We start from the raw sequence: 23,135 nt of genomic DNA, 5'->3' as shown, positions 1-23,135 counted from the left end.
GTAAACAGTATAATCACCATTAGCCAAAGGCCCATCATAGCTTCTTCGAGCCGGCTCGTTTCGTGTTTTTACTAAATTACCCTTTAATTCACTATGAAGAGGTATGTATTTCTCAGGGGTTATTGATGGGTAAGATGGTAATTTCAAGAGTCATAGTTTCATCGCCGATCAAAAACAAGCAACGAACCGAACCGAAGCGGCCTTTGGTTTTCGCTTCGATCCCTTCCTCTCATGGCTGTTGCACGAGGCGTTGCTTAATTTCGATTTCGAGCTTCCTCTTTGATGAACTCGTTGAAACGATCTTAATCCTCAAAATCTTTGATCTTTTGTTGTTGGGATTTGAGTTTTTATTTTTATTTTTGTTGTTGTTCCCTTTTGCCGCGGTTTTTGATTCAGAGGTACGGGCTGTTTCGTTTCCCTTGTTCTTTGATCTGGGTTATTAGGGTTTTATTTATAGCAACTAATTTGTTGATTACGCTGCTTGTGTAAGATTGTTTTTAGTTGGTTTATGTTTGATTCAGTTCTCTCCTAGGGTTTCGTGTTTTAGAGTATACAGGGATTGGTAATTCTTGGTTCAATGTTGAATAATTTTGCGGGTTTTGTGGTGATGAAGTTAGATTTTGGTGAAAGTATCAATCTTTAGAGAGGATCAGTTTGAATTGTAGTTAAGCTTGGGAGATAATTTGTTTATAAGTTGGGTGATGTATTTTTATGATTCATAGACAATGCAGATCATTTGTGATGACGGCAACTATGGAATTTTACTTTTATTAAATTTCCTTGGGGTTTAGTTATAGAGAATTCATTGGATAGGTGATTTAGTTGTCTAATTGTGTCTGAAAACTGGAGGAAGTTTTCCACACATATCACCTGGATTCTCTGTAAGTGAAAGGAGGATAGTTTCTGGAAGTAGATTTAGAATGGTTTGAATGGCATCTCTGCTCTTGCTTAGTCCGTTTTCGAATCTTACTAGAGGTTTTGCATTTTTTTTTGTATCTTTTAGTGCATTCCCGTGTTGGTTTTAGTTCTTAAGTTGCGGTAGATTAGTTACAGTAATTAGGAGAAGATTTTCTTTTTGTTAAGTATTTTAACATGGTTGTGGTAGTTTTTGTGTAAAGATCATAATGAATGTTTTTGGCTTGTAAAGCCAAAAATATATGCAATGACTGTATGAAGAAACCAGATTAGTCTGAAACCACGTAAAGGGATTCCTGTGTTTGTGTGTAAAGATATTAGTATTTGTTCTTTGTTTTTTTTTTTTTCATGTGTGGGGAAGTGTAAATCTAGTGTTTCACTTCACGTTCTCACTTATTTTCATGTTTAAGTTCTACATGAAATCTCTTGGGATTTGTTTGTCTTGCAAGTAATTTTACAAATGCCATTATCATGGAAAAGACTTAGGATACTAATGTATTAATTCCTGTTGTCACATGGCAGGTGCATAATTATTTGAGAGCAGAGAAATCAGCATTTATGTGCTACAGCTTGTAATGATCTACTGTTTGTTTAGTGTTTATTATAAACCATAAGACTTTCGAGAGCTGAGGGAATGTCAGCACCTGGGAAGTTTGAGTATTCTTCTGGTGGGATAGATAGGCCTTTATACAGATCTAACTTTGCCGCACAGATGGAAAGATCGAGTAGCTTTCGCGAGTCCTTGGAACATCCTGTGCCATCTCATCCAATCATGTTGAGGACCGCGTCACCAATAGCACAAACTGATGTAACAAATTTCTTTCAGTGTTTGCGTTTTGATCCAAAGGTGGTTGCGGCGGATCACAAATCTATTCGTCAGGGTGACTTTAAGCGGCATGTGAGTATTGCTCTTGGAATACAAGGAGATGAGTCGCCTAGTGGATCTTTGAAAGAGAAGTTAATTCCATGTCCTATACCAGAAGAGATCAAAAGATTCAAGGCTGGTCTGCGGGAAAATAATGTGAAGGCCAGGTAGTTTAACTACCTCAAGTTAGTTAGTTGTGTTTAAGGTGCTCTTTTGGCTCATTTTTTTATTGTGGTCTCAGGGAGCGCGTAAAAATTTTCAATGAAGCTTCTTCTGTATTTAACAAGTTTTTCCCAAGTGTACTGACAAAGAAGAGGTCTCGACCAGAAGGATTTTCTGGTAACCGCTCGGGTGAGCGCTTGGTATCAGGACCAGGCCTAGGTAAAATGGGAATTCAGGGTCAGACCCTGGCTGGTGGTTTTGAGCTTGACCAGCAAAAGTTGGATGAACGACCTAAAAGTGGTGTTCCAAATAAGCGAACACGTACATCCATGGTAATTTCTGATTTATTGACATGACATCCTTTTTTGCATTACCCGTATGGAGTTGTTATCTTGCTCTATACTTGAAAAAAATAAGCTTTATATGCTATAATGCAGTCTTTTGGTTTGCAGCAATTCTCTTGTAGTAGATGATCGCGGTTGCCATTTGTAGTTTTAGATACGATAGAGAGATTCGTCGTATAAAGCAATTGTTTGTACCATGGTAGTATTTATATATACAATAACAAATTTCATGCAAATTTAAGTGTTACATCGAGGAATGATATATCTTAGCATTTGTCTTCTTATATCTAGTAGTAGGTCGCAACTATTTTTGCTTTTAAGCCTGTTGTATTATCACGATACTGTTAGGACCTGAATATATTTGGTAGTATGAAACTAACTGTTATTTCTTTTTAAGTTTTGATAAAAGTTTATAGAAATTTCGTCTTATAGTATTTTCAAATCTCAGATAACTAGTGAGTGATTATTGCCTCAGGAAACTTAATCTCTTTATTTTGTGGTTCAGATGGATGTTAGAAGCAATTCTATTGTTCGACAGTCACCGCCTGTAGACAGAGATAAAGAAATAATGCGGGTAGCGAGTCATAATGTAGTTCAGGGTGAAGATCGAACTTCAATCGGTATTGATGGTTGGGAAAAAACAAAAATGAAGAAAAAACGCTCATCTATTAATGTGGACTGTCATCCTAACTCGGCTTCAAAAGTGGTGGATGGATACCGAGACTTGAAGCAGGGCATACAACAGAAATCAACCGGTGACTCACGGTCAAGATTGAATGGTGATTCAAACATGTTAAGGTATGACCTTTTTTTATGTACGTGATAGATTTTTGTGTAGTCAACATTCAAGGTGCAATGCTGATATTTATTAGCCTTGTGTATTGATTGTCGCCTTGTTCGCCGATGTGTGCTTTCAAATTACATAGCTCATATTTATTTAGCTAGCAAAATTTCTTTTGAATACCTCATAATTTCACTACATTTTTTTTGCTATTCACCTTTTTGAGTTTATTATTAAATAAATCAGAACTGGAATGTCACAAAATTCTATTGATTGCTCTTGGTTTTACATGCTTTTATCTGACCGTATAGAAGTATGTACTGGATTGATGACTTTAAGCTCTAAATAACTTCTGTATGTTGGAGATGCATGAGTGTGGTTTGTGTATTTCCACCATCAGTATCTCACGTTCGTTTTACGTGTACAATTTTACTGGTTTTGTTGACGAGATGACCTTTACTCAGATGATTTCTATAATCTATTTAAGTGCGGTAGATTATGGTTTCAAGGGTTCAGAATATGCTATGATCCAGTCACTTGATTGAATTACTCACTCTGTTTTGTTTTTACTTCTTCTTTATTTCTTGCATCCTGTCAATCAATTGTATTCTGTTTCCTTTGATGGTTCTTCTATAGGGTAAGATCTCCTGTTTGAATTTGTTTTGTAGGCAATCGGCTGGTAATGGAGCTAGCGGGTATGGACGAGCTGATAACCTCTCTCACCAGACGAGCTTGGCTGGGCATTCTCCTCTGCCGAGGGTTGATTCTGATCATAATTCTTTGTACAATGAGAAGAGGGAACGCTCCATTGGATCGGATAAGGAAAGGGTGAATCTCAGAGGCGTCAACAAGTATGTATTATGATCGTAATCACACATTTTTTCTATCAGTTATATGTACCTTGGTCATAAGATTTCAGTTCACCATATCATCTTGCTGATCTTTAGCCACTGTTGTTTCTGATCATTGTTCAATGTACTTATTACTCTGTTTAATTAATTGAAGGTCAAACATTCATGATGAATTCAATTCGTCAAGTCTGGTTTCAAATACAAAAACAAATGCTTCAGTTCGTGGGCCAAGATCAGGATCGGGGCTACCACCAAAACTGTCTCCAGGGCTCCATAACGCTCCGTCCCCAATTGAATGGGATATCTCTGGCTGTACGAATAAGCCTCAAACATTGTCAGGGGGTACACATCGCAAGCGTATGACATCAAATCGGTCTTCCTCACCACCTGTCACTCAGTGGGCCAGTCAAAGACCACAAAAGATATCTAGGATAGCAAGAAGGACAAACATAGTGCCCATTGTTTCAAGTAAGGATGAAGTTCCCTATTCTGATAATATATCAGATGGTGGCTGTAGTGAAACTGGGTTTGGATTGCATAAACGCTCACCAGCTGCTTCACCTCAATTGAAACTAAAAGGTGAAAGCAGTTTCTCCACAGCAGCCTTATCAGAAAGTGAAGAGTCTGGCCCCCCTGAGATCAAGTCTAAAGAAAAGGGTAAACAGTTAGATGAGGTTGATGGGAACGCTGCACAGAATATTCCTAGAGTGTCTATCCCTGCTTTACAATCAAGAAAAAGTAACAAGCCTGCTGCTGGAGAGACTGGGGATGGTGTGAGAAGGCAAGGAAGGACAGGCCGTGGCGTTTCTTCCACGAGGTCTCTTAACCCAATGGGAGTAGATAAACTTAAGAATGTTGGAACAGCGAAACATCTTCGCAGTGCAAGACCTGTTCTTGACAAAAGTGAAAGGTAGAGCTCATTCATATTTTCCATGTACTCTTGAATTTATTTCTTCTATGATTATTGGGCTCGACGGTGGTTATCTCATAGATTTCTTTATGAGTTTTGTGCAGTAAGGTGGGTCGTCCACCCACTAGGAAACTATCTGATCGTAAGGCTTACAAACGTCAGAGAGCCACGGCAACAAATGCTCCAACACTAGATTTTCATGGTAAAACAAGTTGTAATAAGAATTGCTCTTTTGGGCGGAATTATTTATTTATTTATTCCTTTATTTATGGATTGGTTACATTTCTTAGTTGGGTCAGATGATGGCCGTGAGGAGCTACTAGCAGCTGTCAACTCAGCTGTAAATTTTGGTAAATATTTTTTTCCTTGGTCACTCTTAAGATGTGTACTCAACTTGTGTTTCTGAATTAATTATCTTGTTATCAATGCAGCTCATAATTTTCCCAACTCGTTCTGGAAGCAAATGGAGCGCTACTTTTGCTGTATATCTGATGATCATATCAATTTCATGAAACAACAGGTGATACCTTTTACTTCATTCTTTTTATAGTGAAGAATTTGACGCTATTCACACCCGCTCTCCTGAAGTAATAGTCTAGTTATCTGTCTGTTATTATTTTGGCTCAAGAGTAGTTGGTTAGGAATGTGCTACAAGAAAATTATGGTTTGTATTTATAGTTGCACAAGAGTATAAAACATCTCACTCTGCATTGCTGCCTAGGTATCTATCTGCACCCCACTTTTGTAAATGTAAAGGAAAGGAGAAAATCCCAAAGAAGTAGAATAATGGTGTCAAGTGTCTGTTGGATTTGACAGCAATATTTGCAGTGCTACGGAACTAATCATGTCTCTCTTTCAGGGAGAACTCTCCTCCATGGGTCCTACGCCTGTTTTGACATCCTCTGACTATGATAGCCGTGTATTTCCTGAGGAATTTGCAACTAGCAGGGTGGATTCCAAGGCTTCTCCACTTTACCAGAGACTGCTATCAGCTTTGATTTCTGAGGACTCAATGGGTGAAAATGAAGATTTTCAAGTTAATGGATTTGGGGCCATGCATGATCATGAGGATGACTCAGAATTCGGTGTTCTGAATAACAATGAAAGGCTGGAACTTGATGAATCAGAAGATGATGGGTCTGCAATTTTGTTCAAGGGTGTTAACAAGTCAGCCCACATTGACTTCTTAGACATTCAATATGAAAAATTGGGGATAGATGAAAAGATATATCTGGAAGCCCAGTCCATTGGAATATCCTTAGAACCAATGGTATACAGTCTAGTATCTTAGTTACTTAGAAAATAATTACTATGTAATTTTGGCTGTTACTGAATTTCGTGCGACTTGGTATATTGTTCTTGTGTTTTCTTATAGCCTAGTATCTCAAGCGTGGAGGATGAAGGGATAGCTGACGAAATTAAAATGTTGGAGGAGGCTATCTGCAAGGAGGTATTTATTTCATCATATATTATATTCATTCATTATGGTTTTCTTGTCTCCTTAGGGAGTTATTGAGTTCTTCAGGGGCTTTTTGATGTTTTTTAAGGAACCCTTGTAAAAGGACAAAATCAATATCCTTGTTTCCCATGTTACTTTTTTCTCTAGAGAAAAACACCGTTTGATGGTCTCTATGTTATATCTCAGGGTTCCAAGAAGAAAGAGATGGTGGATAGGCTACTAAAGCCTGCCATAGAGATGAAAGAAGTTCAGGAGAAGTATGAATTTTCCCTTACTCTGATTTTCGGGCACACCATTGTGGATCTGAATTATGCTTTAACGTCTTTTCATCTTTATTTTTTTCCATTTTCACAGGGGGCTTGATCAGCTTGGTTATGAAAAGCTCATTGAGATGGCATATGAAAAGAGCAAGGTAAACTGATTTTCTTAAAGTTCATTTTCATCTTTGTTTTGCTTCCCTGGCATTGCCAATTTATTGGGAGTTATTTGTTGATAATTCTGTTTTGTTCTGTTACAGGCAAGTCGTCGTCATCACAACGCTGGTGGAAAGAATTCCAATAACAAGATTTCAAAGCAGGCTGCATCAGCTTTTGTTAGAAGGACACTTGAACGATGCCATCAATTTGAAAAGACGGGCAAAAGCTGCTTCAGTGAGCCTGAAATTAAGGATATGTTCATTGCCGGGTTGGCAACAGCTGAAGATACTCTTATGGACAAAGAGTATAATCCGTCGACTTCAAGTACGATCTATTGCCTATATAAAATAACAAAATCTCTTTTAAATCCATATTCTCTCCGCTAATTTTTATCTCTCTTTCTTTCCCTGACAGCACCCATGGGCTCACAGCCAAGCTCTTCTTTGGCACGCATTGGGCAGAACTCGGAGAACTTTGCCAGTTATGTTCTACCATCTGAAAATGCTTTATTAGAACTAACGACAGGGAAAGAAGATACAGCATGGTCTAATCGGGTCAAGAAGAGAGAGTTGCTGCTTGATGATGTTGGTATCGGGACACAACTCTCAAGTAGTATAAAAGGGAAGAGAAGTGACAGGGACAGAGATGGGAAAGGGCAGGCTTCATCTAGAAGTGGAACCAATAAGATTGGCCGGCCTTCCCTGTCCAATGCTAAGGGTGAAAGAAAAACAAAAGCGAAACCAAAACAGAAAACAACTCAGATATCTCCATCTGTTAGGGTCCCGGAGCAACCCAAACCATTATTACCAAAACCGAATGAAGCAAACAGCGAGTATAATAACTTGGAGTCACTGGAGGAGACAGAGCCAATTCTTGACTTATCTCAGTTACAAATACCAGATGGCTTAGGAGATTTTGATACGCAACCAGGTGATATTGGTTCATGGTTTAACATGGATGACGAAGAAGATTTCGATATCATGGAGCTTGGAATACCAATGGATGATCTCTCAGGCCTGAACATAAAGTTGTGAGGTTACCTCCCCTTCTCACTTTATCTATCTGTATAGTCTTGTTGGTTATACTAGTTGACAACAGATAAAAAAGCATAAGGTAAAAGAAAATTTTTGCTTCCTTGGGCGAATAACCACCAATACAGGTTATTTGTTATGTTAGCTCCAGAAAATTAGGTCACATAGATTCTTTTCTTCATCATCTTCTTTTTCTTAGGCTTCTTTTTTTCGTCTTCTTATACCTCCAATATCTCGGGTAAAACTCTTTTTACTTTCTTGATGGATGCTGGATTTGGATCCGGTGGGTAAGCTAGGTTGATAGTTAACTTCTGGCTGTTAAAAAGCTGTTGTGACGGAAAGAAAGAAAGGGAAAAGGAGTGATGATGGTGATGTTGTAGTGATATATATGTATACATATAAGTGGAGGCTCTTCTTCTTTGATCTTTTGGTTTCGTTTTTGGTAGTTTCCATAACCTCAGGACCATTACCTATCTGTACATACATTTTATGTTCCTTAATAAAATTCAGTTTCTCCCTCCGTTACAGATCATTGTGTTACTCTTTACTCTTTACCATCATTGATATAATGTACACTCAAAATTCTGAGTATAGTATTATTTGCACCTTGGTGCTTACCATACCAGACCAAAGTTGCCTTAACCAAATTTGTTTGCAGGAGGAGCAAAACCTTTTGTGGCATCTTTGATTTGCCCTTAAATGAATAGTGAAAAGCAAAGCTCTAAAGAAAAAAACTTGAGATGCTAAAGTTTGGCATGTTTTTGTCTACCAGACGTGACACAATCAGTGGACGTTACACTCCAATCTCGACGTCTAACTTGAGTCTGGCCTAGTTAGAACGTTTCATTACAGAAAATAAAAATTATGTCTTCTTTCAGGGTTGATATTCTGAATCTCTAATTGCTGCATAAGAACACTCATATTTTGACACAACTTCAGGGCAGTTTCATAATTTAATTTACCAAATACTCGGGTTTAACGTTCAAAAACTGGATTTTGGAGCCTAACATATCAGTCAAGAAAATACGATAGTTTGAATGAAATTCCACATTTGGTACAGACAGTAATAGCAATGAATCACATGACAAAACTGTGACGGGTAACCCCAAGTCGAATAGGCATGTCTCAAGAAGTAGAATCAATCTTTAGCCACTAGTTTCACATACTTCCCGTCTATCACGAATCTGGAGCTCGAGTTCACCTGTAAGATAGTAGGAAAACGAAAGACTTTTTTCAGATGATTGTTTTTTAAAAGCAGGAAATAGTTTCGTTGCGTATTAATTAAGCAGATGAGATTTTCCAGACCTTTAGCTCTAGCTCTGCCTTGAGCTCAGATTTGTCTCGAGTTATTCCTGAATCCAGAAGAGATTCCAGAACGAGCTTTTTCAGTTTCTTTATCTTCAAAGTTTTATCTTCGTTCTGTATAAATAAAAAATCATATATGTGTTAATGCATGGTAAAAACGGAAACTGCAAGCTGTAAGAAAAAAGTTAAATCGCGACCGAAATTCAGAAAGTTGATAGATACGTACAGACTTCAAAGCCGATGTGATCAACTTCTTCCAATTGATTTTCTTCTCATGGTCCTGTTTCTTCGCTTTCTTTAGTTCACCTCCTTTTGCTTCTTCGGCTTTAACTACCTCACCTTTACTCGTATCATCTAAAGTCTCTAGCTTTCTCTTTTTATCAGCATGCAAATCTCCATTTGCAACACCCAAGGGGACAGGTAAATCCACTTTCTTCAGTTCGGAATCACCATTAGAAGCGTTTTCGATTCCATCCTTCTTATCAACCGTGGATTGTCCAGATTGTTGTTGTTGTCTAGCATGGAAGGCTTTTGCTTTTCCTCGGTGCTTCTTCCCATCCGCATGGGCAAGCAAAGTCTGCTGGCTAGTAGCTTTTGTGTAACATATACTGCAACCAAACAGAAACACTCAAAAGCACATCCTCAAAAAAATCTCACCAAGAGATAACAAACACAAACAACACTACATTCTAAAAACAAAAGTCTACATTAGCTCTATCATTCCAAAGATACATCGACACAACCAGCCAGTGTAGACAACACTAAACTAAATCCATGTCTAAAGCGGAAAACAGAAGTTAAAGTCGAAAGATGTAAATACCTACAAAACCATGGATATCGGTTGGATAAGCCAACATTTATATCAGAGTCAGGCTGTTGCTTCGTGCTATCCTTTGGCTTTGCAGGTGTGCCATTAGATGACTTTGACTGCCCTTTTGGACCATACTTCTCCTAAAACACAGAAACATTCAAATTCAATACTCAAAACCAAAACAGGTAAACGAATTTGTTCCATAGACATGGTAAATTACTTACAGCTTCAGTAATGCACTGGTTATGTCCTTGTACATTATCTTTCCCAAACATTTCTCCACAGTCGATGCACGATAGCTATATTGATAAGCATCACAAACAAAAACAATCATCACACAGTTTCGATTTCACCAGAAGAAGAAGAAGAACAATAAAAACAATCTATAAAATCGAGACCTTTGTGGCACTGCACATCCTGAAGTGAGTCGGGAGCTTTGGCTTCTTCAGATTCTCTCCACAGTCCTCGCATTGAAACCAAACCATCGTTTTCCTCTTTCCGATGATTGAATTTTAGATTTGTGGGAAAATTTTCAAGCAGAGATCAAATTTTGGGTATAAGATTAGTAGTACCCAACTAGGGTTTTAGAAGAACCTTAAATTAACGAAGAGTTTGTTTAAGAAAGTGTCAGACAACGCGCTGTTTTGGAACACTAAAAACGACATGGTTTCTTGATTATTAACGATGAGACAGCATGCTTTTTGTAGATTAAGTAGCGACAAGCGCGTAATGAGGTGCCATTAATTTTGGTCTCGACATATAAACCGAACCAAACCAAATTCAATAGAAGGGTGAATCGGATGTTTCGACAGTTTTTGAAAGGGAATTTTATATAAAATGCCATTTTCAAAACTCATTCTTTTAAAACTGTCATTTTCTATTTTGTATTTTCTGAGATGCCATATTTATTTTTATATTAAAGAAAAAGACAAAAATGCCCTCAAAGAAAGATGACAAAAAATCTGACATGAGATGGGATATTTTTACAGCTGTCATAATAATTATGGACATTATATAATAGACAAGTTTTTTTGTATCGACATTCTTTATTTTTTCTGCACACTCGATTATAGACAAAAAAATTTGTCTATTCATCTAACATATGTGTTATGGACAAGTTCGTTTATAAAAAGTTAGATTTACTTTACTATATAAGTATAATGGACAACAAAATAGGAAACAAAAACTAGACATGTTACAGCTCTAGTCCATCTATAGATAAATGTGTGATCCAAAGTGTATACCTAGATGAATTGTTGATGATGTCTTCTATATATGCATCATTTGTTTTATCTTCTCCTTAATTGCTTGTGGTTTCAAGAGATATGTAGGATGGACAAGTTTGGTCTACTGATTCCGGTCCACCAGATCTCGTCCATCGGAACTGGTTCGCCAGATCTGGTCCTCCGGAATTGGTCCATCGAATCTGTAGCCACTGGTCTGTTGAGATTGGTTATGCTACGCCGGAACTAGTTATGGTCCATTGAAACTGGTCCGTCGGATCTGGTCTGCTGAGACTGGTTTTGGTTTGTCGAAATTAGTCCGTCAGAACTAGTCCGTCGAAACTGGTCCGCCGGAATTGGTTCACCGGAACTAGTCTGCCGGAGCTGTAGAGATATTTGTTTGTTGTTGAAGAAATAAAGAAAAGATCAAAGAAGAAGAGATAGAAAGAAAAGAAGAAAGAAGAAAAAATAGAAAGAGATGAGAAAAAATGTAAAACAAAGAGAAAGTTTGAGTGGAGGACAAAATTGTCATTTGAATGAATTAAAAGTGGGTCCTATGACATTTTAGAGAATATTAGATTGAAAATGGCATTTCTTAGAAGAAATGACATTGTTCATGGCATAGAGTATAATTTTCTCTTTTTGAAAAGACAGCATGCTTTGGGTCCATTTCACTAATTTGGAATAGTACCTAGTCTAAAAAATACAATTACTTATGAACTTAGGTTATATTGATACAAAAGTAACTCTTTTACCCCTAGAATACATCACTATATTACTATTATCGTATATATATTTGAAAATGGGTTAAAACGGGTTAATATTATTATGCGAAATACATATGAAAGCAATTATTACTAATTATGTTTGTTATAAAATTAATATTTATACACGGATTATATGATGGACGGGTTTGAATCGATATTATTAAAATATTAAAAAATATCATTAATCTTAAAACTTCATTATACAATTTTTGTAACAATACAAGTATATGACATGTTGAATTAAACAGATTTAATTAAAATTGATATTATGCAATCTTAATAATTTATATTAAAAAATGTAGCATAATAGACAATTAAAATTTAAAAACAAAATAAATAAAAAAATAAAAAAGTTTCACCGCGGGTTAAAATCTAGTAGTATGTATAAAGTTATGTCTTGTTTTGAAGTATAAGATTAATGATATTTTAATCTATATTAACCCATGTATTTGATATTGAGTAGGATTCAAATCTGTCTCTTTGTGTTTTGTCTTCCCACACGTTTGTTTTAAACTTTAAGGTTTTTTTAGGCTTTTTTTATTGTTCCTTGTTAATTAGATTTAGAGGGTAAAAAATACTTATACGAAATTGTGGTAGCTGAAGTTTTCAAGAACATGACAAGATTTGTTATGCAAGAAGCATAGATAAGAGACTTGAGATCAACCAAAAAGAGCCGTTCATTGAAGAGAGACAAAATGTATAGGAAGAGAAAAGTAAAACGATGATATTATAATCTATTATAGTATTTTTGCTAGCATTTTTGGAGAGAATTTAAAGCAAATTTTTTGCAAAAAAAAAAAAAAAAAAAAATTTAAAACATTCTCAAAAGCTTTTGATTCACTAATGTCCGATTCCGCTAGCTTATGAAGACCCATCGTTCGTATATCGAGTTTACCTCATCCTTATATTTATACTTTTGGGAGTTTGTGTCTTTGTCCGTCGTCGAGTTCGAGGGAGTGCAAAAGTTCACCCGTTCGAAGGCATAGATCATTTGGGTGAGCTTTAATGGGGCTGGTATATATATATTATGGTAAATAATAGTATTAGATCATTTGCTCATTTGCTAATAAAGTGTTTTATTAGAAAGACGAAGAACATCAATTCATCATCATCACATAAATATTAGATTCCACAAGCATCCCCTCCCGGTCCACCAAACAAGAACATACTACCAAATGTTTCCTTTCTAAAACCATAACATTTTTTTTTTTTTTTTGTTATGAAGAAGATGGATTCAAATATATTTGGTATAAATAAGAATGTGATAAAGAGTATATGCATTGATAGATATATGTACCTTACAATAACCATAACTCCATGTCCGCCCATCGCCAAACATACTTAGGTTTACCTGTTAATTAGTACAATCAAATAGCTTTATTCATAACTAAAATTCATATTGTGTAATGGTCTAATGAAAGAGAAGAAGAAAAAAAAAAATCCATATTTGCTCTAATGTACTCTTTAATTTTCTTAAATATGCTTTAATTGTTTGGTTTACCTATTTTAGTACTAGCGGATTTTATTTCTCTCTTCTTACTATACACTTTAATTTATTGTGTACAGATTTCATATACATAAATCAATCAATAAATAAATAAAAATGAAGATTATTTCTTCTTAATGGTCCACTTTGCTTTGAGAAGAAATGAATAAAATGCACTTTAATATTCTTTTAGTTATTTTCATCTAGGCAAAACAAAAACCTTGTCAACTCAAAACCCAAAAGAACTCTGATTTTAGTTTGGTTATATTCACACAACTAGAAAACCGGAATTAGCTTCTCTGGCTTCATGATACATTTCATAAAGACACAAGATGAATCATTCATTAGCCTAACAGCAGATTGAAAGTCTAATCAAAAGAAAGCCATACCAATTGATCTCAGCTACCTCTGATACCAAGCATGTTGGCCATCACCAACATATTGCTCTGCCATGCCCATATGATCAGGTGGTGGCAACATCGATCCCTGGTTCATCATCATACCCGAACCAAACATACAATAGTTTGGTGGACCAGCTACCATTTGATTACCATGTAATGCACCATACATAGGGTCAAAAACAGGAAGCTGGGGGTGTCCGTAATAAGGTATGTTCTGTCTGTACATGTCCATAGTCTGCTGCTGGTGCTTATCCTCGAGTACATGCTGGTGGGACAGTTCGAGCCCCGGGAATGCCGCTTCACTCTGAGTTAGATCAATCTTCACCGCCTCAACGATATCTTGCACCTTTCCAGCCCCAGACGGCTTCTTTGATGCTAGATTACATACCACTGTGCGGTTGTACAACCTCTTCTCTGGATTTCTTAGTGCCTCTCTTGCTCCCTTCCGCGTCTTGAACAACACGAACCCGTACCCTTTAGCTCTTCCAGTGTCCTTGTCCATGACCACTGAGCAATCCTCTATCTCCCCATATGACTCAAAAGCAGCCTTGAGGTTCTCGTGTGTTGTGTCCCATCCAAAGCCACGCACAAACATATTGCGGCGAGCAATGTCACGGTCCGCTGACTCAATGATGGCAGAGAACAATCGAGAGCCCTTCTCGGCAGTCTTGTATACAAGGTTAACAAGCTCTTCCTTGGAGTAAGATACCAACAGCTGTTTTATGTCTTCCTTGTCATACTCGAAATCAGAGTCTGACTTAGTCTGCTTTTTGTCCTTGTTTCCCTTCCTCTCACTGTCTTGCTTCTTCGCTCTATTAGATTCACTCTTTTCCTCACGCCCTCCTTTTGCTTCTTTAGCCTGAATTACGTCCCTGTTCTGTGTTTCATCGAAAGTCTCTAGCTTTCTCTTTTTGTCAGCCTGTGAATATCCATCTGCAACACCTGAAGAGACAGGCAAATATACTTTCTTCAGTTCGAAATCACCATCAGATGCATTTTCATTTGTATCCTTCTTATCCACCGTGGGTGTTTCTAATTGTTGTTCTTGTTCAGCAAGAAACCATTCAACATTCACTCGGTGTTTTTTCCCATTGGCATGTGATAACAAAGTCTGTTGGCTGGTAGCCTTTGCGTTACACAAGCTGGAACCAAATAGACATATTTAAGCATCAACTCTTAAAATCTCACCCCGAGGAAACTGATAAAAACGAACACAGAAATCTTATCTATTTGTTACTGTGCACAATCAAAGAGAAATCCATGATACCATACTTACCAATGATGCAAAACCAACCATATACACGACTCCATTCAATAGCTGATGCATTATTCTACTTTGAATTATCCTTGTCACGACTAACTTACTTAATTGGCATGTAGATTTGGTGAACACTCTTACTAAGGACACAGACAAACAAGGCAACTGCAAATACCAATTCATTTTACGCAAAATTTTAATATGTGTCTTTGACCAATCCAAAGTTAGATAAGGTTTCTTCTAAAATGACATTAAAATACTCCTAAAAATTGCAGACAAGCCTCAATTATTTCATAATTAACATATCACTAATCTCACATCAAAAGTGCATATCCGGTTTTCAAACGTGATACAGAAAATGGCAGTGGAAAGGTGAAAGATGTGAAGGGATTACCTACAAAACCATGGATAACAATTTGATAACCCGACATTTATATCAACTTCGGTCTGTTGTTCTGATTCCCTTTGCTGTTTTTCAGCATCAAACTGTTTGACATTTGCTCGGTGTTTCTTCCCATTGGCATGGGATAACAAAGTATGCTGGCTGGTAGCGTTTATGTTACACAAGCTGGAAAAAAATAGATAATATTTAATGCATGTTCTCACAAAATCTCACCACAAGAGAACACACAAACAACAATACACTATGAAAGTCTCCAAAAGTATCACCCAAAAAGATATATAGATAAGATTTCTTATAGAATGATTTGAATTACTGCTAAACAATGTAGTCCAACCTCGACAATTATAGAAATACAGAAGATGGAAGAAAAGGTGAAAGATGTGATTACCTACAGAACCATGGATAGTGGTTTGATAACCCGACATAAATGTCTAAGTCGGGCTGTTGTTTTAAGTTGTTCTTATCAATAGTTGGTTGTTCAGCAACCTCTCTTTCTTTATCTAGATGTTTCGTTCCATGGACATGGGCAAAATAATCTTGCTCGCAGGTCATATTTGCATCACATAAGCTGCAAATAGATATTATTCAAGTCATATCATCATAAAACCTCACCAAAAGAAAGAAAAAAACTCACATACAACACTAAGGTTCGGAACAAAGTCTCGATAAGTTTTATCAAACCCAAAGACATATGGTTACGTTTCTTATAGAACTAACTATATTGTACTCCAACACAATGCAGTCAAACCTCGAATTAAGAACAGTTAACAGACAATGGAAGGAAAGCTAAAGATGTGAGAGTACCTACAGAACCATGAAGGGTTGTTGTATAACTCAGCATTCATATAGAAATCGTGCTGATTTTGTTTCGAGTTTTCGCCATTATATAGCCCCTTTGGACCATATTTCTCCTACATACAAAGGTAAAAAACATTCAAGACACTAAACCTAAAAAATCAAAATTTAAAGGCAAATATTTCAATAGAATGCAGAACCATTAGGGATTAGCAAATACTTACAGCCTCGGTGATGCATTGATTATGATAGTGAACACTATCTTGCCCAAACATGTTTCCACAGTCAATGCAAGATAACTGATAAATCACATTGATTCAAAGATATATCATCAGGACGCGATTAAGAGAAGAATCATCAGAGAGTTTTCGACTTTAGTGTGTGTACGGTACCTTGGTGGCACTGCACATACTGAAGTGCCTCGGTAGCTTTGGCTTCTTCAGACTCTCGCCACAATCTTCGCACTGAAACCACACCATTGGATCGATCGATTCGAATTGGGGGAAAGATTCATTCGATTTTGGGAGAGTTTGGTTTAAATTTGAATTGAAACCCTTTTTTCCCAGATTGACGAATATATTTTCTAACTACGTGTTGTTTCACTACACTTGAAAACGACATGGTTTGTTATATTTAACGAAAATGACGTCGTTTTTGCTTTAAGATTTATTTTTGTTAAATAGGATATCACTTTAGGTAAGTCATGTCCTCCTAAAACCTCACCACACGAGAACACTCACAAACAACACTACGTTTGGAGCCAAGTCTCGATTAAATTTATCAAGCATGTGGTTACGTTGAACAACTCGGCAAAGCACATATATGTGGAAGTACTTAGACTGATTCATATAGAAAATGTTTACACCTATATAACTTGTACATCAAATTCAACTACAACTCGGACTTCGACCAGGACCACCATAAAAGAAGAAAATTCCTTTGCTATATGGTGAATGCCAGACCTGATATTGTAACAATTTGCATTTGTCGCAGAAGTATACGGATTTATAGGTGCTTTAGTGATGTCATTCTGATCAATTATTTCAACATTATTGAAATAACTAGCTTTTTTCCATCCATTTTCTGCAAAGTGTCCACTTCCCATTTGCGTCAACCTGTGTTTTGAACCCTCCTTCATGTCTACTATTTCGCCTGCCCAATAAACTTTGGTCGCACCATTTTGTAGACTATTGAACAATGCGGAAGGCCAATAACCAACAATTTAGATTAGTGCTAAATTTCAACCACCAATTACCTGTGAGGGAATCCTGTAGTAATATATGACAATCCATTTTTACTTTTTTAGTTTGTCGATAACATATAAGAGAGTATATATGTGTTGAAACTATATCATAACAAATGACAGGTCTTATAGAACCTTCCATATAGTTGTTGGAATTACTTCTTGTTGACCATTCAAAGTGGAAACTCGGGGAACGATCCCACCTAAGGCAAATCTTTGGTTAATGGTAACAAATCCTGGACAATCAAGATTATAACACCCTGTTGACCGGTACCCATCAGCCTGTTTTTTGTTACCAAACAATACAAAAAAAAAAAATGTAAGAACTAAGAGAACAATTACATATGAAAGGACTTAACTTTTCCAAGCTAAAAAGTAAGATCAGCAAAAGAAATATAAAAAATAATATATAAATTAACTCACAGTCCAATAAACAAAGTAACGAGGTTTATCATCACCATCCACTTTCTTGACCACCTAAGTAATAACAATGAGGAAAAAAAGGTTAAAACGAAATATATTTATCTATTTATAGGTATAATTTAAAGAACAAACTAAAACCTGCCAACCAGCTTCAATGTTGTTGAGAGTTTTTTGACGACCAGCAGAAACCCATATTTGTGCGAAACTAAATTCTCCTACCGTTTGTACATAAGGTTTCCACACGTTTATAACTGCTTTAGCTCCATGAAACTTGGCTCGAGGAGAATTTACTTTTACTTTTAAATGTGGCATACTATATATGTACATAAACATACATGTATAAGAAATAATGAATACATTATACATATGAGGAAATTTTTCAAGCACTTTTTGAATGAGCGTTATATATTTACCTCACGTGTAAAGTTGCTACTAGTTGTATTGGTTGGTTTAAGTTGAGGAATACTGTTGAAACCTTTTTTCCCAAATCTTGCGATCGATTCTGCCCGTAAAATATCTTGTTTTCTAGTTCTTACGATTGGAATACTAGTCTTTGAACATATTCAGTTGATTGTCCAAAGTTGAGCCACCAAATTTTGTTTCTCGGGTTTTGAATTGTTATGTCCATCTGGATAAGAACTTGGTCTCATCTAAATAACATTAAATAATTACAATAATTTAAATATATGAAATGTACTTAGTTAAACCAATTCAAACAAGTTGTATTAGCATTAATGATTTAAGTTTGAGTCTAGCTAGTGCTATTTTTAAGAAAGATTACTTGAACATGGTGATTTTTGAATTAAAAATGATAAAATTAACTATAAACAAAATATCTTGAACTATGTGCTAGAAGATAATACTAATAATTATATAAGTATTAGTTGAACCAACTAACAATAATTATAGAAGTTGTAATATTTTTCTAACCTGAATGGTGTGATTTTTAAATAAAGGATGATTATAAATTGGATGATTCTTGAAATGGACGCAATCTATGATATCTCCATCTGGACTCTAGCAAAATTATAAAACGTACATAGTTCAGAATTAAAAGCAATATATATATATATATATATATATATATGTAATTAGGTGTCACTCTTGTGTAAATCATCAAATTAATTCAACCTTAATGGATTTAAGAGCAGGTTTATTGAGTTTATTCAAGAGTTCATCTATTTTAGCATCACAAGAATTAGAAGACTCGCTTCGGGTGACGGTGACTATCAAAACTATAAGTAGAATGATGGGCACAACTAAATTTGCTATAGTCCAACCAATCATGATAAGAGTATTCAAAATGTATTAATATTTATTGTAAAGAAAGGTCATGCATTAAAACTGAATATATTGAAGCACTAAAAATTGTAATGCTTTATTTATTTTAATATGACAATAAAAATTAAAAATTAAAGCCAAAAGAAATACAATTAATTCTTTCAAATTGATTTATTCATTGCAAATCTATAAAAAAATTAATGCAGTCATTTAAATTTATCAAAATGTGGGAAAAGGAAAATAAAAATATATTTTATTATATAAAATTTGGTTTCAAAAACTACTAATTAACAAGATCATTATGCGTGTCAACTTTATCGATTAGTTATATTGACATGTGTCAATTTTATCGATTAGTGATTTTGACATGTGTCAAAAATTTTTGGTTAAGAAATTATATAATTTAGTTCAGTAGATAGAAAAAATTGGAAAATTCAACAATTACTTAGTATTAATCTTATAAGAAAAAATTTATTAAAATATTAATATATAATTATATGAATTAATTTTAAAGAAAAGAAATATTTTCAAAATATAAATAAATAAAGAAATAAATACAGATTATCTCCACCGTTACTTTTTTTACTTTTCAGAAAAATTATATTAAATTAATTAGAAGTGAAAAATGAAATATATATATATATATATACATAATGAATAATATCAACTTAGACCAGATATCATTTCACTTTGAATTAATTGTTTATTATTATTTTCATATTACAATAAATAAAAATATTATATAGCACATAAATTTGTTCATTTTCTTGTGTACATGATGTTTCTCATGTTTCTTTAGTATTATATAAATTAGTTAAATTAATCCTCTATAAACGAACTACAAATGCTTCATAAAATATCAAAATATATTGGATAATCTTTTCATAATTTTTCAGATAATGGCTAGTTTAATTGTGCTAAACTTTATAGTCATATTAGCAGTACTAGTCACCCGAAGCGAGTTTTCCAATACTCATGATGCTGCAGTAAATCAACTCTTGAAAAAACTCAATAAACCTTATGTTAAATCTATCAAGGTTTATTAAGTTTTGGATTTACACAAAATTACATTGAACTACATTTTTTTTTTCATTTTTTATTGTTCTTTAATCCTTAGTTGATATGTTTTGTATTCTTAAATAGAGTCCAGATGGAGATATAATAGACTGTGTTCATATGAAAAACCATCCAATTTATGATCATCCTTTATTCAAAAACCACACAATTCAGGTTTGGAAATTATATTCTTTTTAATCAGTATTATTATAGTGTTAAATTTATATGCATTTTGAGTATAGTTTTATCACCTTTTATTCAAAAATCACACCATTCACAAATCTTTCTTAAAAGTTATACTATACCAAAAATTGATATTAACGCTAAAAATATCCCATTGAAAAATGGGTTACTAAGTACATTTGATTTTGTCATGCTCAAAAAATTTCCGGTACTTTCAATATATAATTGTGTTTTTTTATAGATGAGACCAAATTTTTACCCAGAAGGATGGACAACTAAATATTCAAATAACAAAAAACAAAATATGGTTGCTCAACTTTGGACAATCAATGGAATATGTCCAAAAAATAGTATTCCAATTAGAAGAACAAGAAAAGAAGATATTTTACGAGCAAAATCAATTGAAGAATATGGAAAAAAAGATCCCAACGATATTCGTCAGCATAAACCAATCAATCAACATAGAAGAGGAAACGGAACACATGAGGTACACATAGCATTTATTAAGTATATAAAATGCTTATACTTTTTATATATCTTTTATGAGTATATAGATATGTTTGTTGTTTCTTATATATGTATATTTATGTACAATTATAGTATGCTACACTTAATGTGGTAGCAAATTCTCCTCGAGCTAAATTTCATGGAACCCAATCGTATCTAAACGTGTGGAGGCCTTATGTACAAGAGGACCACGAATTTAGCCTAGCACAAGTATGGATTGTAGCTGGAAGTTATAGTTCTCAACTTAACACCATTGAAGCTGGTTGGCAGGTTTTATATTTTCTTGCAGTTACTTATATATATAATATATAATCTTCTTCTTTTATAATTTTTTTCTATTAACAAAATTTATTTTCTATATTTTAATATTTTTGTTATCATTGTTATTAATTAGGTGTCCTATGGAATTTATGGTGATAATCAACCACGATACTTTACCTACTGGACGGTGAGCTTACTTCCATTCTATTGTTATGAATTTTTTGAGTTTCTAATTAAGTATGTTTGTGTAGATGAAAATTTCATTCTTTTTACTTCTTTATAGTTGGAAAATAAAAACATAACTCTTTGTTATGTGTGTTGTTTGATAACATGGAAACAGGCCGATAGTTACATGAGAACAGGTTGTTATAATAATATAGGTTGCCCTGGCTTTGTTAGTATCAACCAAGAATTTGCTCTAGGTTCACCCATTTCTCAAGTTTCCGTCTTTGAAGGTCTACAAATCAATCTTCTAGTAAGTATATGGAAGGTAAATAATACATGCTCTTTTTCATCTTATAATTTAATTTTTATTTTTTTATTTATAAAATTTAAAAATTGAGGATGAATATGTTATATTATTATAGGATCCTAGAACAGGAAATTGGTGGTTGAAATTTGGTCCTCATTTTTATGTTGGGTATTGGCCTTCCGCATTGTTCAACCATTTACAAAATGGTGGAACTGAAGTTCATTGGGGAGGCGAAATCGTAAATTTAAAGAATCATTCACGGCACACAACAACAGCTATGGGAAGTGGGTTATTTGCAGAAAATGGATTTCAAAAGGCTAGTTATTTTAGAAATATTGAAATACTTGATGAAAATAATATTAGGAGAGAACCTGTAGGTGTTTCTTCTATTGTGACGAATGATCGTTGTTATAGCCTTAGTTATGGCAATAGCTCTGGTCACCCTATATGGAAAACTCATTTCTTTTATGGTGGTCCTGGTGGAAATAATCATTTGTGTACTTGAGATGTAAGCATGTTGTGTGAATCTATTTCTCACCATTATAACATATGCTAGAACAATACCCGTGCTACAACACGGGTTTATATCTTGTTTTATACCTAATTTATATATTTTATATTTTTAATCAAGTTTTTGATATGTTATATTAGTTATAGTTATTATTCTCACCATTTGTTATAATGGTCATAACTCATTCTATCATATAACAGTTAACTCATCGTTTCAAATAAATATTATATATATATTTGTTTGAAATGACCAAATTATAGTATTTGTAGTTTTTATTTTTTTATCTAAGAATTTTATGATATATATATTTTTTTAAATATCAAGTTAAATTATTTTAACATGTTCAAAATACAAAGATTTAAAAAGGTGATTTCACTATATAAAGTTATACATTGTAATAAATTATGACCTGTTACTTTTAAATATTTTTGTTGAATATATTTTTCTTAACATAAATATATTATTTAAGTTTGAATTTTTTAACCCGTTACAGTTTTCTTCTTTATAAATTGAACTATTTATATTAGTTTTCAAAAATTCAAATCATGCCACATGCATAAGCAAATCTACATTTTTATTTTTATATGAATGATATGATGAGTTAGTATGATAAGTTAGATATCAAATCTTCTAGGTTTATTTTGATTGGTCATTCATTTATAAACAAAATAATAATGAATTTTCGTTTTATAATTTAATTAAATTGAATAAATTAGTATTTCACATTTTTATCCTTTATAATAGATGGCATTTGAAATGTAATAACATACCATTAGTGATGTTTATTTTATAATGTATTTTCCTGTTAATAAAGAGGGGAGTGAATATAAAGTTTATTATACAATTTTAATTTTGGGACTATAAATATGCAAGAGAGTTAACAAGAAAATCGGATGGATTGCGTTTTTTTATAACTGATTAGAAAATCCAAACAAAACCTTGTGATAATAAGATTTTGTTTGGATTTTATAAGATTTTGTTTGTATTTACGCGGGTCTTAATAGTACTATAATAA

At 34.2% G+C, this 23,135-nt stretch overlaps 4 protein-coding genes and 1 pseudogene across 9 annotated transcripts; 2 read left to right on the top strand and 3 right to left on the bottom strand.

The window, feature by feature from the left end:
* Positions 1-189: 189 nt before the first annotated feature.
* Positions 190-8,261, top strand: LOC17893718. 2 transcript variants are annotated; one of them, XM_023785880.1, is made up of 15 exons: positions 190-398; positions 1,438-1,947; positions 2,022-2,274; positions 2,792-3,084; positions 3,736-3,918; positions 4,073-4,828; positions 4,933-5,030; positions 5,128-5,178; positions 5,260-5,348; positions 5,688-6,098; positions 6,204-6,278; positions 6,474-6,544; positions 6,642-6,699; positions 6,805-7,027; positions 7,118-8,261. In XM_023785880.1, the coding sequence occupies exons 2-15, from the start codon at positions 1,550-1,552 to the stop codon at positions 7,735-7,737; spliced, it is 3,579 nt and encodes a 1,192-aa protein (XP_023641648.1). In that variant the 5' UTR covers positions 190-398; positions 1,438-1,549; the 3' UTR covers positions 7,738-8,261. The 2 variants fall into 2 exon arrangements, with proteins under 2 accessions (XP_023641648.1, XP_006299093.1); XM_006299031.2 differs by having other exon boundaries at positions 5,119-5,178.
* Positions 8,262-8,673: 412 nt separating this feature from the next.
* LOC17890762 (UBP1-associated proteins 1C) lies at positions 8,674-10,407 on the bottom strand. Its single transcript, XM_006298205.2, has 6 exons — positions 10,249-10,407; positions 10,075-10,149; positions 9,860-9,990; positions 9,266-9,647; positions 9,040-9,153; positions 8,674-8,935 (listed from the first exon to the last, which is right to left on the bottom strand). The coding sequence occupies exons 1-6, from the start codon at positions 10,333-10,335 to the stop codon at positions 8,873-8,875; spliced, it is 852 nt and encodes a 283-aa protein (XP_006298267.1). The 5' UTR covers positions 10,336-10,407; the 3' UTR covers positions 8,674-8,872.
* Positions 10,408-12,544: 2,137 nt separating this feature from the next.
* LOC17892803 (UBP1-associated proteins 1C) lies at positions 12,545-16,701 on the bottom strand. Of its 5 annotated transcripts, none has more exons than XR_002834657.1 (8): positions 16,576-16,701; positions 16,408-16,482; positions 16,193-16,299; positions 15,777-15,956; positions 15,380-15,553; positions 13,716-14,869; positions 13,138-13,191; positions 12,545-13,026 (listed from the first exon to the last, which is right to left on the bottom strand). XR_002834657.1 is itself a non-coding variant. In XM_023786217.1 (7 exons), exons 1-6 carry the CDS (start codon positions 16,660-16,662, stop codon positions 13,729-13,731), a joined length of 1,764 nt encoding a protein of 587 aa, XP_023641985.1. In that variant the 5' UTR covers positions 16,663-16,701; the 3' UTR covers positions 13,103-13,191; positions 13,716-13,728. The 5 variants fall into 5 exon arrangements, 2 of the variants coding, with proteins under 2 accessions (XP_023641985.1, XP_006297288.1); XR_002834656.1 differs by having other exon boundaries at positions 12,545-12,851; XM_023786217.1 differs by lacking the exon at positions 12,545-13,026 and having other exon boundaries at positions 13,103-13,191.
* Positions 16,702-17,070: 369 nt separating this feature from the next.
* LOC17890781 lies at positions 17,071-19,136 on the bottom strand (annotated as a pseudogene).
* An 893-nt stretch (positions 19,137-20,029) lies between these two features.
* LOC17892607 lies at positions 20,030-22,159 on the top strand. The gene is made up of 7 exons (XM_023786713.1): positions 20,030-20,167; positions 20,274-20,360; positions 20,611-20,856; positions 20,970-21,146; positions 21,271-21,324; positions 21,478-21,612; positions 21,725-22,159. The coding sequence occupies exons 1-7, from the start codon at positions 20,030-20,032 to the stop codon at positions 22,112-22,114; spliced, it is 1,227 nt and encodes a 408-aa protein (XP_023642481.1). The 3' UTR covers positions 22,115-22,159.
* The last annotated feature ends 976 nt before the right edge of the window (positions 22,160-23,135 follow it).

Source organism: Capsella rubella, unplaced genomic scaffold (genome assembly GCF_000375325.1).
Source record: "Capsella rubella cultivar Monte Gargano unplaced genomic scaffold, Caprub1_0 scaffold_3, whole genome shotgun sequence".
NCBI lineage: Eukaryota > Viridiplantae > Streptophyta > Magnoliopsida > Brassicales > Brassicaceae > Capsella > Capsella rubella.
The sequence above is the reverse complement of the archived record's forward strand: the minus strand, read 5'-3'. Positions and strand labels throughout refer to the sequence as shown.